The sequence below is a fragment of the Thunnus thynnus genome, chromosome 3 (genome assembly GCF_963924715.1).
Source record: "Thunnus thynnus chromosome 3, fThuThy2.1, whole genome shotgun sequence".
NCBI classification, from domain to species: Eukaryota; Metazoa; Chordata; class Actinopteri; order Scombriformes; family Scombridae; genus Thunnus; species Thunnus thynnus.
Genome location: NC_089519.1, coordinates 35,245,259 through 35,260,905, shown reverse-complemented (window position 1 = coordinate 35,260,905; position 15,647 = coordinate 35,245,259). Strand labels below are relative to the sequence as shown.

General features: G+C 36.5%; 1 protein-coding gene and 1 long non-coding RNA gene across 3 annotated transcripts in view; one reads left to right on the top strand and one right to left on the bottom strand.

Moving 5' to 3' along the window:
* LOC137180273 (protocadherin Fat 4) overlaps positions 1-4,712 on the top strand; it is a 37,539-nt gene extending 32,827 nt beyond the window's left edge. Inside the window, exons 24-28 of the mRNA XM_067585579.1 lie at positions 836-1,027; positions 1,534-1,631; positions 1,718-1,879; positions 2,318-2,500; positions 3,325-4,712. Coding sequence (XP_067441680.1) covers positions 836-1,027; positions 1,534-1,631; positions 1,718-1,879; positions 2,318-2,500; positions 3,325-3,382 — 693 coding nt within the window. The 3' untranslated portion in view covers positions 3,383-4,712. The remainder of the gene's footprint in view (positions 1-835; positions 1,028-1,533; positions 1,632-1,717; positions 1,880-2,317; positions 2,501-3,324) is intronic.
* A 612-nt stretch (positions 4,713-5,324) lies between these two features.
* On the bottom strand, positions 5,325-11,803 carry LOC137180611 (uncharacterized). 2 transcript variants are annotated; one of them, XR_010928022.1, is made up of 4 exons: positions 11,712-11,803; positions 9,207-9,267; positions 8,853-8,968; positions 7,674-7,758 (listed from the first exon to the last, which is right to left on the bottom strand). It is a non-coding gene; the product is annotated as an uncharacterized lncRNA (long non-coding RNA). The 2 variants fall into 2 exon arrangements; XR_010928023.1 differs by lacking the exons at positions 7,674-7,758; positions 8,853-8,968; positions 9,207-9,267 and adding exons at positions 5,325-5,876; positions 7,453-7,568 and having other exon boundaries at positions 11,712-11,792.
* Positions 11,804-15,647: the final 3,844 nt, after the last annotated feature.

The window sequence follows — 15,647 nt, the reverse complement described above, 5'->3', positions numbered from 1 at the left end:
ACGGAGCGAGCCGTTCACACTGTTAGTGATGTAGTTAATGTGTCAGCAGCAGCAGAACTGGAGGGAACAGATCATTTCTATTACAGTCAGGGTTACCTGAACGGTCACTGGAACATTTCAAACACCTCTCAGGACATAAACTCACCTGGCAGAGACTGAAAACTCTAGATCAGGGGTTCTCAACTGGTCTCACCCTGGGTATTTTTCAAAAATATTCTTTGAAAACACACATATGTCATCTTTTTTTTTTACCATAAATACATATATTTACATGTACAAAGTGCATTTCAGAGCACATTATTAAGAAACTGAGGAGGACCACAACAACTGCATGTACACTAAAATAAAAAACTGCACAAAATAAATAAGGCCATAAAATTATATATCTTAACTTATATACTTATATTGCTCCATCAAAGCTAAAATAGCCAGAATGTGCAGTAGCTTCTTTCTACAAGCCATAAGACTCATGAACAGCCAAGCACCTTAAACCTGTACATGCAAAAAAAAAAAAAAGAAATCTACCTTTGAAATTATTTTATACTATCTTAAATAATTTCCAGTCTCAGTTGCGAGCACTTCACTACATATCACACACAGGGTTTTCTGTCCCTTTTTGTCCTCAATGTAAGAAAATCCACATATTTGCACTTCACCATCTTGCCTCCGAACATCAACACAAACTTAAAGTGAACGTCAATCAAATGATGGTTACCATGGCTACAGCAAGAGACCGCTGCACATCTCTGACGCATGACATTATAAACTGAACAAATGTTTCCAGATTTTTTTTTTTTTTTAAACCTTCGTCCCGTCCTCCTCTCTGCCCCTCCAGGCGTCAGACTCTGATGTCGGTGATGAGGGTCAGCTGGTCTACAGTCTGTCAGCAGCGAGTCCTTATTTCAACGTGGAGGCGTCCTCGGGTCTGGTGTTCGTGGTGTCGGCGGTGGGACTGGCTGGACAGACGGCTGAAGTGGAGGTGAAGGTCACGGACCCCGAAGGACTTCACGCTACGGCCATGGTGGAGGTGAGTGACGAGGAGCCGCCAAACTATTTTTATACAACAGCAAAAATCGAGACAAGACCCGCCTCTTAAACTCAGATTTTCAGTGAGCAAAGAGAAAATTTTCAGCAAATGAATGTGAAAACAAACTCTGCACACAGAAGAAGAACATCCAACTGAAGGAACAAGAAGAGAAACATGTTTTTGAGTGAAGGGGGGCTTAAAAAGATGACTCAAAATGATTAATCAATTATCAAATTAGTTGGAAATTAAATTTCTGGCAACTGATTAATTGACCAATCATTGCAACTCTAGTCCAGTTGTTGGTTTCATGTTGAATTTGCAATATTTTAGTACAATAAAGTATCTTATTACATGAATGTGTTGCTTTTAATGCCTTTATTTCCATTATTTGCATTTTGATGTTCTTCTTCTTAGGATTTTGTATTTAGTCCAATAAAGAATTGTTTAGTAATATGAGTGAAATGAAATAAATAAATGTACCGAACACGGCGCTCCTCTTCCCGCAGGTGGAGGTTCAGGGAAGTGCGAGCAGCAGCGACGTGGTGACCATCTCCCTCAACCAACCCGCCAACGTTGTGGAGAAAAATGTTCCACAGATGAAGAAGTAAGAGTTTAACTGATGATAAAGTTTGGTTTGAGATTTATTCTTTCTCCTTTTTGTTGTTTTAATCCAGTTTTTCTGTCTCTCAGGTCTTTAGAGAAAGCTCTGGGCTGGACTGTGACCATCATCGAGGTGTCCAGCTCTAAGAGAGGAGCGGCTGAGTCCAGAACGCTGAGAGCAGATGTGGAGACTCTGGTCAGCTTCATCGCTGTGGATGAAGGGGAGGTTGTTTCCTTTGAGGACGTCAAAGAGTAAGAGTTTGATGTTTGAACATGGTCTTTCTCTCTGGTTGATGTCTTCATATTGCTGGATTTTTCTAGAGAATGTTCCTGATAAATGATTAAAATGTTTAATTAATTATCAAAGTTGTTGTTGATTAATCAACCAGTCTTGTCAGGATTAGTTCTATTATGTCTGTCAGGTTGCTGAAACTTTGTCTCTCTGTTTTTGAATCTGTAAATTATAGAAAAAAGCTCCTTTTACAGCACAAATTTAACCATTAAATCAACATAAAAAGGTAGTTTTCAGTTATAGTTTAGTGTCTTTTTTGAGTTTCTAATTAACACTAATAACCTTACGCCTTAAATATATGACAGAAGTGTGCACAGTGCAGGGCTGGTTTCAGGTTTCAGGGGGTCTCGGACCGCTTAACTTACACCAAATACTGATCACTGTGTTTGATCCGACAGGAAGCTGCAGAGTGAATCAGCTGTGTTGATGGCGGAGCTTGTCAAAGTGTTTGGAGAAGGTGTTCAGTTCGATGTGCTGGGGAGGCCCCAAGACACCGGCTCCGACCAGACTGTGGTCATCGCTCTGGGTGTCGTGTTTGGCCTGGGCATTCCAGGATTGATTGTTGCTGTTGCCTTGATCAGGTGAGATGAGAGACTGTAAACAACAACAACGTCAGGTGGCTCTGTGTGTTTCAAAACCTGCAAACCTTTGAAGTCAAAGTTTTTTCGTTTTTTTAAATTCCACAAATAAGTGAAGGGAGTATGGAAGATCATTAAGGACAAATAAAGATATCACTATGATTAGAGCTGAGAGTAATGAAAAATTGTTTTTTGAGTAAAATTGTTTTTAAAATGATCAATCGAGCCTGTAGTTTTTAAAATGTCATAAAAACATTAGAAAAATCACACAACTGTCAAAACTCGTTAAGATATTCAGTTTATAAAGCTTCAAAACAAAGTAAAATCAGCCAATTCTTACATGAGAAGCTTGAAAAAATATTTTTTGATCATTGTTTCAGCACAATCTGATATTAATCTGAGTCTACTGAAAAATGTCGATTTTGAGAATAAAATCTGCAAGAATTTTGAATTAATTTACTTGGCTGTGTCCAAAAATCACGTCCTGTTCCACTTATAGAGCACTACCTGTTCACTTTCTGCGATTTCAATTGAAATCATATTTTTAAATACAAAATTAATGTACTTTTGTACATAAATGGAACAAAAAAAGGAATTTTCAGAGTATGAACATGACTTGTTTGTCTTGAAATATTAGGCCTGTAATTTACAGTCACACCACATCGTTCATTAAAGTGTCTAGAATCAATTTACTGCTTTATGTTGGAGAGCTGTTTCCTGTCTGTCATTAAGACGATGAACGAAAGAGCGACGCAGAATATTTTTTTTATGTGTTTTTCTCAAAATCCAGATTTTGTTCTTGAAGAAGTTTTTTTCTTTTCTTTCAGGAGGGATTCAAGGGATGCCCTGATAGATTTCGTGAAATCACCGTGTGATTGTCTATAGGATTTTAAAGGACAGGTTCACAGCTTTCACGTGTGTCTTCAACCAGCAGTCAGGTGTCCATATGAACAGTGAAAGAGGTTTTCCTTGCTGTAATCATTCCTCCTGTTCATACTGGATATTAAAAGATCCTTCAAATGTGCTTTCAATGGAAGTGATGGGGACCAAAAGTGTCCACACAGTCATTTTTGTGCAAAAATGCATTTAAAAGTTGATGTGAAGCTTATATGTCTGGGTTTTGCACAGATATATGCTGCTGTAACATTTACTTCCTAGGCTGTACTCACACACTTGAAGGGAAATTACAGCTTTTTTTTTACTTACTTTACTGAGGATTTTGTCTCTCATTATAACTGCATTATGAAGGGATCTTCTAATGGTCAGTAAGGGGGAGATTTTATCAGTAGAACTTGCTTTTGTTACTATTTTTCATTCATATGCCGGAGAGATAAACACATATATCTCTTCTTGTTCCTCCAGTTGGATGTTGTTCTCTTCTCTGTGCAGAATGATGTATGTGCAGTGTTTGTTTTTACATTTATCTGCTGAAGGAGGAAAGTTTCTCTGAAGTCACCCTAAATCTCAGTTTAACACGTGCAGGATTTGTAACGTCACAACTAGTTTTGAGCCAGTCATGGTCCAGTATGCAATTTGTACAAGTGTAGAAACCTGAAGCCTCCAGTGCACAAAAACTGAGGATGAACTTTACAGTGAAGAAGGAGACATCTGGTGTCCAGCTGGAAAACTACAAATATTTGCATATTCATAGATTCTGGAGGGGGAAGAAGGAGGAGATTATTGTTTTAAGAATGTTTAACAACATTTTTTTTTTTTTCAGAGGAAAACATATCAGACACAAATTATTATTTTCGTCAAGTGCTGTCATCAGGTCAAAGTTTAATTTTTCCAATACTGGTTTATAATCTAATATAGCACCTGCAACACTAGCAAACAGCGTGCTAACATACTAAACTAAGCATGTTAGCATTGTGATTGTCAGTATGTTAGCACACTGACATTAGCATTTACCAAAATAAATAATAGAACAGCATCAAGAAACTTATATTTGCAGTTCATATCATGTTAACAAAGGTTTTAAGTCCAGATCACAGACACTTCAAATAGACACAATATCTATGGTGGAATGTAACTAAGTACATGTATTCAAGTACTGTACTTTAGCACAATTTTGGTATTATGGTATTTGTACTTTTCTTCAGTATTTCCAATTGATGCTACTTTATACTTTCATTCCCTTGAATGAGAAATTGTGTTCAAATGTTTGACTGTTACTGTATTCAATGTGAAATAAAGTAATGGATACTACAATAAAGTTAAAGTCTCAGCACTAAATGCTTCAGGTTTTATTTACCTGTGGACCACAATATATCCATGAAGTTTTGACTCTTCTGCTTTTCTGATTTCCTTTGGTTTCACACACAAGTGCACATAGTTCACTGTGATGTTATATAGTCTAGTAGAATATTTTCTTGTTGTATGATATGTATACAGAGTGTGTAAAGAGGCGGCTAAGCTCAGTGGGACTACACCTGGTGAAGAATAGGCTCAGTTTGTTCTGTTTGACCTACAGAGTCCAAACTATGTAAAAGATTATAGTATTATTATTCAGGGATTACCAAATGATTGACACACAGACCAGAATGGATGCTTAGCCAAGCTTTAATCAGAAAAAAACAGAATATCGATAGATTTGCTAATGCGTTACAGAAATACAGAGTACAATGATATAAGTACTGTAAATGCTGAGGATAATGAAACCTGTTTTATTCTGTTCAGGTTAAAGTAAACTATGAAAAAATATGAATACAAAGACTAAACAAAACTGATTAAAAAACAGTTAAAAAAAAAAAAACAAAAAAAAACCAATAGAAAATATATATTTTTAAAAATAGGATCTAAATCCAAGGTGATGTTTGGTCTGAGTGCTTATGACTTGTTTAGCCGCAGCAAAAAATAAAGAATGTAAAAAATATATTGATAAAGCACCGCTGTACTCAAATACACACAGCCACGAACATGGCTGTAGATCCTTAGTCTTGTTATTAAGCAAAATGAGTCTCAGTCAAGGTGGGTTCAAATCTGTTTCCCCTGAATCACAGCTTTCACAGAACTTATCTACCCTCTGCCAAACCTTCTGCCTTTTCCCCTTCTACGCCAGCTCATTCCTCTGCCTCTTCCCCTTCTACGCCAGCTCATTCCTCTGCCTTTTCTCCTTCTACGCCAACTCATTCTGCCTCGGCCCCCTCCGCTACCCATGCCCCCTCCTCTGCCCGAGCGCTGTTCTCTGCCACTTTCTAATAATTGGTTCAAGTGGTCCAAAACACGTGACTTTGCATGATCATCTGGTTCAGGATTTTCAGGTCTTCTCGTCACATTGTCACCAGGGTCACCTCTGGAGACTTCCTGAAGGACTTTGTCAGTGTTCTGGTTCTGGTTCTCTGGGATGGTTACAGCCGGACTGCCTTCTGTTATGTATCTGCCAAAGGAAAAAAACATATACAACATGCCACCATGTATCTTAGATATTTTGGTGCAGAACACAATATGAGTTGTTTGATTTGTAAGGCAGTAACCTAAGTTGACCACTAAGTGGCACCCTTGCTCTCTTTCTGCCATTTACTCTGTGAAGAATGCAGCATTTCTCTGTTTGTCCTCTGCAGGACACAGTAGATCTGAAGCTTCTTCAATTTAAAAAGCAAATTTTTAAATTTGTAGAAAAGCAAAGGATGGCATGGATAATAATTAGCTCAACTTTTTTTGTGTGGAACATTGATCTGCTTTGGCAGTATATCTGAATTGTTGTTAGCAAGACTGAACAACCCTGCCTTACCTTACTGCTGGAGGTTGTTGGGGCTATATGCAACCTGAAAAGTACGACTGCAAACACTACTCAGGGGTTCTACCTTCTCTGCATGTTTTTGGGGGTAAAAACATATTTTAATCTATATCTAGTACGACTTATAGTATTAAAAACACTAAAACACTAAAGTTAAGCATCAATCATACAGTAAGGCAGTACAGCTCTGTGTTTTTTATAGTAAAAATGCAAATACCATACTACTAGCTATAGAACAGTATTAGTACCTATATTATCTATCATAAAGTAAAAGGTCTTTTTCAAGCAGTTAGTGCATTAACAATACAGAGGTTTAAGTGTCATATCTATTTGTTTTGTTATATTACCATTAATATAGAAAGCACAATCAAATTTACAACAAAGTCAGAGGTTTTCCCCTCTGGCTTAATGTTTTTCTGGGGTAAGAAACATATTTTCACACCTACTGTACCTCTCTGACACAGTGTCTGAATACATCCTTAGGTGGCAAAATTCGATAATGCTTTATTTTGCAAGTCCTTTATACTAATTTCCTGGATATTTGCAGGTATTTAACTGTTCATTTTGGGGACATTTTACAGAGGATGGTGCAGTCTGATAGAAATCTTGAGAAAAAACAGAGCTGTTAAGTTGGTTTAGTTGGTAAATATTCATTCATCATTTTTGGGTTCATACATAATTGTTAATTTGCAAAAACTCTTGATAAATTAGACTCTTAACTCTTTGACTGACAGAAAATACTCAGTTTTCAGTGTGTAATTTGGTGTTTCAAACTACATATTAGGTTGTATAATGACCACATTTCCTGTATAATACCAAATTACATCATCCTTGTGCCAAGAAGACATGTGCCAAGAATGAACAGTTACACAGCAGCTTAATAGGAAATTATTGAAAAACCTAATATGTTAACATGAAGTTTGACACAAAAAACTACACACTGAAAACTAAGTATTTTCTGTCAGTTGGAGAATTGTCAAGGGTCTAACTTATCAAGAACTGTTACAAACTTACAACAAACCCGAATATGATGAGTGGGTACTTACCAAATTAACACTTTTTTCTTACCACTCTCTCTGTGTCTTAAAAAATAACCATTAAATACCTGCAAATTACTCTGAAGATTTCCAGGAAATTAGTATAAAATTAAGGGATCTGTAAAATAAAATACCCAAAATTAAAAAAATTTCAGCCAATGAATCAAAAGTTAACTCACTCTCTCACGATGCCATCTCCATTTCCTGCAAGCCTGTTCTGGTCCACAGCAGCCAAACTGTTTTCAGCAGACAGGAAGAAGGCCAGTATCACCGTCACCCAGCACAGGCCAGCCATCTGCACACAGACCAAGTTAATGAGCACAATGATAATACTTTTAACAAAAAGTATCCTCATAAACATGAGTAAAACAGGGCTAATTATAATAACTTCACATCTGAAGACTTGCTGAAGGATTTGGTCAATGTCCTGGTTCTGGTTCTCTGGGATGCTTACAGCCAGACTGAACATACAATCTGTCCTGTACCTGCCAGAAGAGAAAAACATAGACAACATGCCACTATGTATCTTAGATGTTTTGGTGCAGAACACAATATGAGTTGTTTGATTTGTAAGGCAATAACCTAAGTTGACCACTAAGTGCTTTGTCCCATTTACTCTGTGGAGTAAATGAGAGAACACTAACTGAGTGGGTGTGTCATGTAGTAAAGTGGGTGTGTTGTCTAGATACTGCGTCCACAGATAGATCAACTTGTACCTTATTGCTGGAGGTTGTTTGGGCTGTATGCAGCCTGAAAAGTAGGACTGCAGACACTACTCAGGGCTAAGAAGGGATTCTACCTTATCTGTATGTTTGTAAAGACATATTTTAATCTATATTTTTAGTACGACCTATTGTTCTCTAGAATACTAGAATTGAGCATCAATCATACAGTAAGGCAGTAAAGCTCTGTGTTCTTTGTAGTAAAAATGCAAACACTAGCTATAGAACAGTATCAGGAGCTATATTATCATAAAGTAAAAGGTCTTTTTCAAATAGTTAATAATTAACAATACAGAGGTTTAAATAGCATATATTTGTTTTATTATGTTACTATTACCAGAGACAGTGTCCCGCCCTAGTGTGGCGGTCTGAATACATCCTTAGGTGGCAATATTTGGTAACGCTTTATTTTACAGGTCTTTTAATTTTAAACTAATTTCCTGGAAATTAATTTTGCAGGTAATTTGCAGGTATTTAATGGTTAAGGACATTCAACAGAGGATGGTGCAGTTTGGTACAAATTATTAAAACAAACAGAAGTGTTAAGTTGGTTTAGTTGGTAAGTATTCATTCATTATTTTTGGGTTCATATGTGGTTCTTAATTTGCAAAAACTCTTGATAAATTACACTCTTAACTCTTTAACTGACAGAAAATACCTTTCAGTGTGTAGGTTGGGGTGTCAAACTACATATTAGGTTGTTTACTAAAAACTCTATAATGAGCACATTTCCTGTATACTACCAAATTACATCACCCTTTCAAAAATTGCCCTAAGAATGAACACAGCAGCTACTTTCAGGAGATTATTGAAAAAACCTAATATGCTGTCAGCCAATGAATCAAAAGTTAACTCACTCTCCCAAGATGCCATCTACAATTCTTTCAAGCCTGTTCTGGTCCACAGCAGCCAAACTGTTTTCAGCAGACAGGAAGAAGGCCAGCATCACCGTCAACCAGCACAGGCCAGCCATCTGCACACAGACCAAGTTAATGAGCACAATGATGATACTTTTAACAAAAAGTATCCTCATAAACATGAGTAAAACAGGGCTAATTATAATAACAAAAGGAAGTATTTTAATAAGTATGGTCTTCTCTGTTATTAAACACAGGATACGTCACTAACCAACAGTACATAGTTTCCACATTTATTACATTTTGGCTTTTTATATTTAAATGTAATATATAAAAATGTGCAAAATAACATACCTTTAAGTTATAGTTCATTCATTCATGTTCAGTGACGGTACTGTAAATCTGGAAATATCTGCTGAGAAATTAGGCAATAATCATTAAAGCCAACATTTAATGTTCTACAATCTAACTTTTAAACAAGTAGCCAGTATTTTCTATTAATTTTTGTGAATATCAATAAAGCCATGAAACCGTCTTGTTGAAGTCCAGACCTCTGAACAGACACTAGAGGCAAATGGATAATTATGCACTCTGACACATTGTCAAAGATTATATCAGTGGTTCACAATCTTTTTGTCTTTCTTATAATCAGTGTCTATTTGTGGCCCCTTTTCACATTTCAGATGTCTGTGAGTGGTCAGCAGTTCCACCAAAAAGACATTTTATCTCTAAACTTGGGTTTAGAGGGGAATAATGTCAGTTATTTTATTTAAATGAATGTTCATGGCTCAAAGAGTTAAAATGATATTTCACAAGCAAAGCAAACATCAGAGAAAAGTCCCCACAAAAAATATATATTTATGTAGCAATTTTTTCTTCTAACTCCACCTCGACCATCTTCAGCAGTAAAAGAGTACACATCAGTATTATCTAATAATGTCACGTATAATACCATCAGTCACAGAGGTACTTTTACTACTGATACTTTTAAGTAAATTAAGCTGTAGGTACTTATTTACTTGTACTTTGATGGGATTTGAAAGCAGGACTTTTACTTGTAATGCAGTATTTTGTAATTGTTATACTGGCAGGTTTGTTCTCTACACCCCTGCATGTGTGCGCATCTCACTACGACGTCACTTGGAAACCTGCCTTTCTCTGAATCTGAACACTAGTGGGGCAAAAATGTAAAGTTTGGCCTGATGGTGGTGCCAGAGGAAAGGCCATAATCAGCTAATCTAATTGACTGCACTTAAAGGACTGCTTCACAATTTTTCAAGTCTGTCTTAAAACAACAGGCAGGTGTCCATATGAACAGTGAAAGAGGTTTTCCTTGCTGTAATCATTCCTCCTGTTCATACTGACTATTAAAAGATCCCCTTCAAATGTGCTTTCATTGTAAGTGATGGAGGCCAAAATCCACAGTGTGTCCACACAGTTATTTAGTGCAAAAATGCATTTAAAAGTAGATGTGAAGCTTATATGAGGCTTCAGCAGTCTGAGTTAGTCATATCAAGTGGATATCTTTCAACATTACAGTCTTTTTAGCATCAAATTCCCTCTTTGTGTGTCCTGAGACAGTGTTTCCCTGTTGAGCTGTGGTGGAAGTATAGTAACAAAAAGAGGGACTTTGGCACTAAAAAGTTTGTAATGTTGAAAGATATCTACTTGATTTGACTCATCTGAATTGCTTAAGCTTCATATTAGCTTCAGATAAATTTTTAAATACATTTTTTGCGCAAATATATGCTATTGCAACATTTACTTCCTCAGCTGTGCACACACACTTGAAGAGAAATGACAGCTTTTTTTTTTTTTACTTACTTTACTGAGGATTTTGTCCCCCATCACTTACATTGTAAGTGCATTATGAAGGGATCTTCTAATGGTCAGTATGAACAGGAGGAATGATTACAGCAAGAAAAACATGTTTCTCTGTTCATTTGGGCTCCTGACTGTTGTTTTAAGACACACTTAAAAAACTGTGAACCTGTCCTTCAAAGATCGGCTACACTTAATGCTCAGCTGAGTTTGTCATGTTATGGTATCAGCACATCAAAATGCTTACAGTTAGCCCTTCAGCATGCTATAAGGCTGTAATTATACGCACTTCACATAGGTGTAGGACTATTAAAGGACAGCCAATAGAAAAAAAAGTGACGCCTGCACACTTCCTCCAAAGCCACAGTTTTTATTTTAATTCAAATGAACAGCATTTTGATCTGAGTCAGATCAAAATACTGTCCATTTGAATTAAAATGAGAAAATGCTATAATGCTAACAAGCTAAAGTAGGTTTATCTGTCTTTGGAGTGTCAAATATTCACTGTCTCTTGGCATGAAAAGCACTGAAAAGTTTGTAGCTGTTGTCAGTTTGGATCACAACAGTTACAATGACTTCCAATGTCAACCCAGAGTCCAAAAATGTCAGAATGTGCCAATATATCCAAACCATATAAACATCTCAAACCATTCCCACAGCATAACCCATTTCTCTGCCATTAAATATAGTATGTTAAACACACTCATACTCTCATATACTGCTTCCTTGTCATGCTGTCACCTCCTCATAGAGCCCTGTTGGGTACCCACGGTGTTTATGGATAACATCAAGATCTCTAGATGACAGGATTTTTAAAAATAACAGCAACCACGGCCAGTCTGGACTTCCATATGGTTTAATGTGACTTAGTCATTTTTTCTTAAAAAATTCATTTGAAATTTTTGCAAGGTGTCAGGAGACACAAGACTCAATTAAAGGCCTAAAAGTTGTGTAATTTGAGTCCTAATTTGCACTTGAGCTTGTTGCTACCTTCCTCATTAGAGTTAAGATAAATACAGTAAAGTGGAAATTTTTTACCTCCTTTGCTGGAGAAAGATGCCTGATGGAAGTTGTCCACTCTGTTTTCGTCTCAGTGTTAGGAGGGACGGTGCTACAGTGAATACAATAAAGAGGAAGGGGCTTTTTTATAGAGGAGAGGTTGACCGTGGCCAAACACTCAGAGTGGCACCATGCCCTTATTTGAACATATTTTAGAAAGGAGGAAGAAGACGAAAGACATTCTGCATTTTTGATTTAGGAAGTTAAATGACTGCAGTGAGTCTTCATTTGTTTGTGTTTTTGAAATTTGTCTAAAATCGGGATCAAAGAGAACCAAGTGATCATTAGATAGATTGTAACCTTTTCATGCATCTATGGTTTAGCTCTTAAATAGCTTTGGTGTAGCCCCAAGCATTAGCTGCATATCACCATACTAAATAATGCATACACAGCTGCAATTATAAAAATATGATTCAGAAGAGGCTTTAGTTCTCATAAACCCCAAGTCGCATTGACCAGTGGTGGAAGAAGTATTTAGATCCTTTACTTAAGTAAAAGTTCTAATACAGTAATGTAAAAATACTTCATTACAAGTAAAAGTCCTGCATGAAAAATCCTACTTAAATAAAACTACATAAGTATTAGCTGCAAAATGTAAAGTATTGCAGTAAAAGAACATAAGTATTATGAGCTTGATGTAGTTAAAGTATTGCAGTAAAAGTACATAAGTATTATGAGCTTGATGTAGTTAAAGTATTGCAGTAAAAGTACATAAGTATTATGAGCTTGATGTAGTTAAAGTATTGCAGTAAAAGTAGTGGTTTGGTCCCTCTGACTGATATATTATTATATATGACATCATTAGATTATTAATAGTGAAGCATCAGTGTTAGAGCAGCATGTTACTGTTGTAGCTGCTGGAGGTGGAGCTAGTTTCAACTACTTTATATACAGTTCTGTTCTCTATATACACGTTCTGATACACAAATTCAGTTTTTGGACTTTTTCTCTAATCTTTGATTTTGCTGAAACATTGGATCATTTGAACATTTATTGAAATGAAAGCATGTGAGAAGTTTAGAGGGAAAAATCAATATTTGGTGGAGCTGTTAACAACTCATAGACATGTGAAATGTGACCCCGACTACACACTGCTTTTTGTAAGACGTCAAAAGCCAAAAAGGTTGGAAACCACTGGTTTCATCTTAAACAATGTTCTGAGAATGAAGTCAGAACTCAAATACATTTTTCACATGTGGCCTTAATCCTCTTCCGTAGCCTGTTATATTATCCATTGTGTCAAATCTTCATCATCTGAAAAGTAACTACTACTTACAGTATTTCCCTCTGAAATGTAGTGGAGTGGAAGTATTAGCATAAAATGGAAATACCCAAGTAAAGTACGAGTACTTCAAAATTTTACTTAAGTACAGTACGTGAGTAGATGTACTTAGTTACTTTGCACCACTGGCATTGACCCAGGAAGGAGAGGATATCACTAATCAAAACATATTGTTCTGCAAACAATTCAGACCGTTACCTGTTTGTCAAGCCCCTATTGAAGATAAAGTGATGCTCAGTAGGGTATTTTTTCAGACTTTTGAATGGTTCACTTTAGTTGCTTTTGTGTAATCATGACTCACAGTATTGTAATGGTAGCCGTATTGATTTTTGGCCACCAGGAAACAGAATACTCACTAACAGTAAAAGCAGCTATCACCATGTCTTATCCTTACAAAGTCGTAACGTTCTACATGCAAACAGTTGCTTCCTTACACAACCAGCAGAAATGGAGCAACATTATCCTTCATTTGTCGTTCATCTGGAGGCCTCATCTTGTAATTATGGCTTCCGTACCGCATAATTATGACTTTTGACTTCATAATTACAAGAAAATATCCACCCGATTTGACTGTTCTCAGCGTATTGAATATGCCTTATTATCACACATCTGTCCCAAATATATGGGCTAGTAGAGACTTATTAAACCTACTAGTAGGTTCAGGAGGCTGTCATCACACATTTTTTCCCAGTGAGCCAATGTTGGTGGAGCCCAGTAGGCGAAGAAGGACTGTTATCAGGCATGTGTTGTCATGTGACTGTCAAGTTTCCTTCCACTCAAACAAACAAAATGGCTGACATTCCTTTTATTCTCAGTGGGAAATGCTATATTTTAAGATAGTTTCGGGCATCACTGAATGTATTCGATGTTTAGTTTGTTAGTTATCACAGAGATTTGTCAGGCTTTCTATCGTTGCTATGGTGGTTGCTATGAATGCTGCTATCACTGAAACCACATAGGTTCCAAACAGGCACATTTTGAATGGGCACTGCACTAGTTCACTGAATGAAGATTATGAAAATAAATTGCATATTTCTCGCTAGAAATGTTATCAAAACACATTTTAATGCTGGAACTATCTTTAAAAAATTGCATTTTCCATTGAGAAGAAAAGGAATGTCAGCCATTTTGTCTGTCTGAGCAGAAACTTGACTTGTCACGTGACAGCACATGCCTGATAACAGGCCCTCTGCGCCTACTGGGCTCCACCACTATTGGCTCACTGAAATGACAGCCTCCTGAACCTACTAGTATGTTTAGTAGGCCCCTCCTAACCCATAAGTGTGATGATAACGCCTATTCAATAGGCTGATAACAGTCAAATCGAGTAAGATCTGATAATTACGAGAAAAAATCTTGTAATTATGAGACAAGGTTAAGGTGGTTATCAATCATTGCTGTTTGAGAAGTCAGAGGCATGACACGATTTCATTTACTTTCATTTATTTTGAGATATTAATGTCACTGAATATTTCAGATGGTAGTATTAGTATGTCAACATTGCACAGGCATCTGAAGTCCTTTGGATTGTTCAGGTTGCAATTTGCTCTCATAATGAGATCTTTTCTTGTAATTATGAGATAATGAATCATAAACACGAAATACAGAAATCCTAATTACAGGATGTCTTTTTTGTCTTTGGTGAATGCAATATGCTTCAATAGTTCTCCACCAACTCCTGAGACTTTGTCTGTGTGCTGTTTTAATGCTGCAGGCAGGTAGTGAACAGTGGGTTTGCCAGAGCTTGTTTGCTGAAAATAGCTGCCTGCTGCTACTTGAAAAGGTCTCAACTACACAGTAAATGTGACTTAAAACTAAGACTATAAGTTATAATTCTGCAGGTTTACATAAATACACAAAATAAGGCAATAGGTGGTAAAAATGTGAACACAACGTACTGAAATGTTGTTATTGTCTACTTGCATATATATGGTCAAAGTACTTTTTTGACCTCTTGTGTTGTTTACTGCGTCTGACTCTTCGGAGCCTGATCTCAGAAAAGTCTTTTGAAGGACTTGTGCAATGTTTGTTGAGGAAATGTTTTGTGTTTAAGACAGTAAAACTAAATATGCCTGTACATCCTGACTTGCAGATTGAACTTGATGATATAGAAATACAGAAGGAAGTCAGTTTATTCCCTTCTACACTTCTGCTGTGAGGTGAATCAGGAGAAAGTGCAGGTGTACATAGTTCAAAGCACCAACATTGCAGTTTTATATAATTTACATCATTAATGGTGCAGGGGTATTGGACAGTATGGAAGATTTAAAATGCCTAAACTAATCAATCAAAGAATACAATACACATTGTTAAATGTATATAAATCAACATACAATAAACACACTGTATGTGAAAAAACAATTATTTAGCTTTTTGTTTTTAATTACTGAATGATTCTTTTTTTACCTTGTGACAATTCATTTTCCATACCACAGTACAATCAAATCACAACACAGAAAATAAAGTGAAAAGTGTTTTGTATTTCAGTGCTGTCCAGTATAAATGTTTCAACATGAAAGGCTGTCTGCCATGACTGCCATCAGCTTGTGTCAGAGATGATAAGCTCCACTCATGGTTCCGCCCCCCAGGTTTTGATTGGACATTTGATTGTTTTCATTTTGGCTTGGACAAAG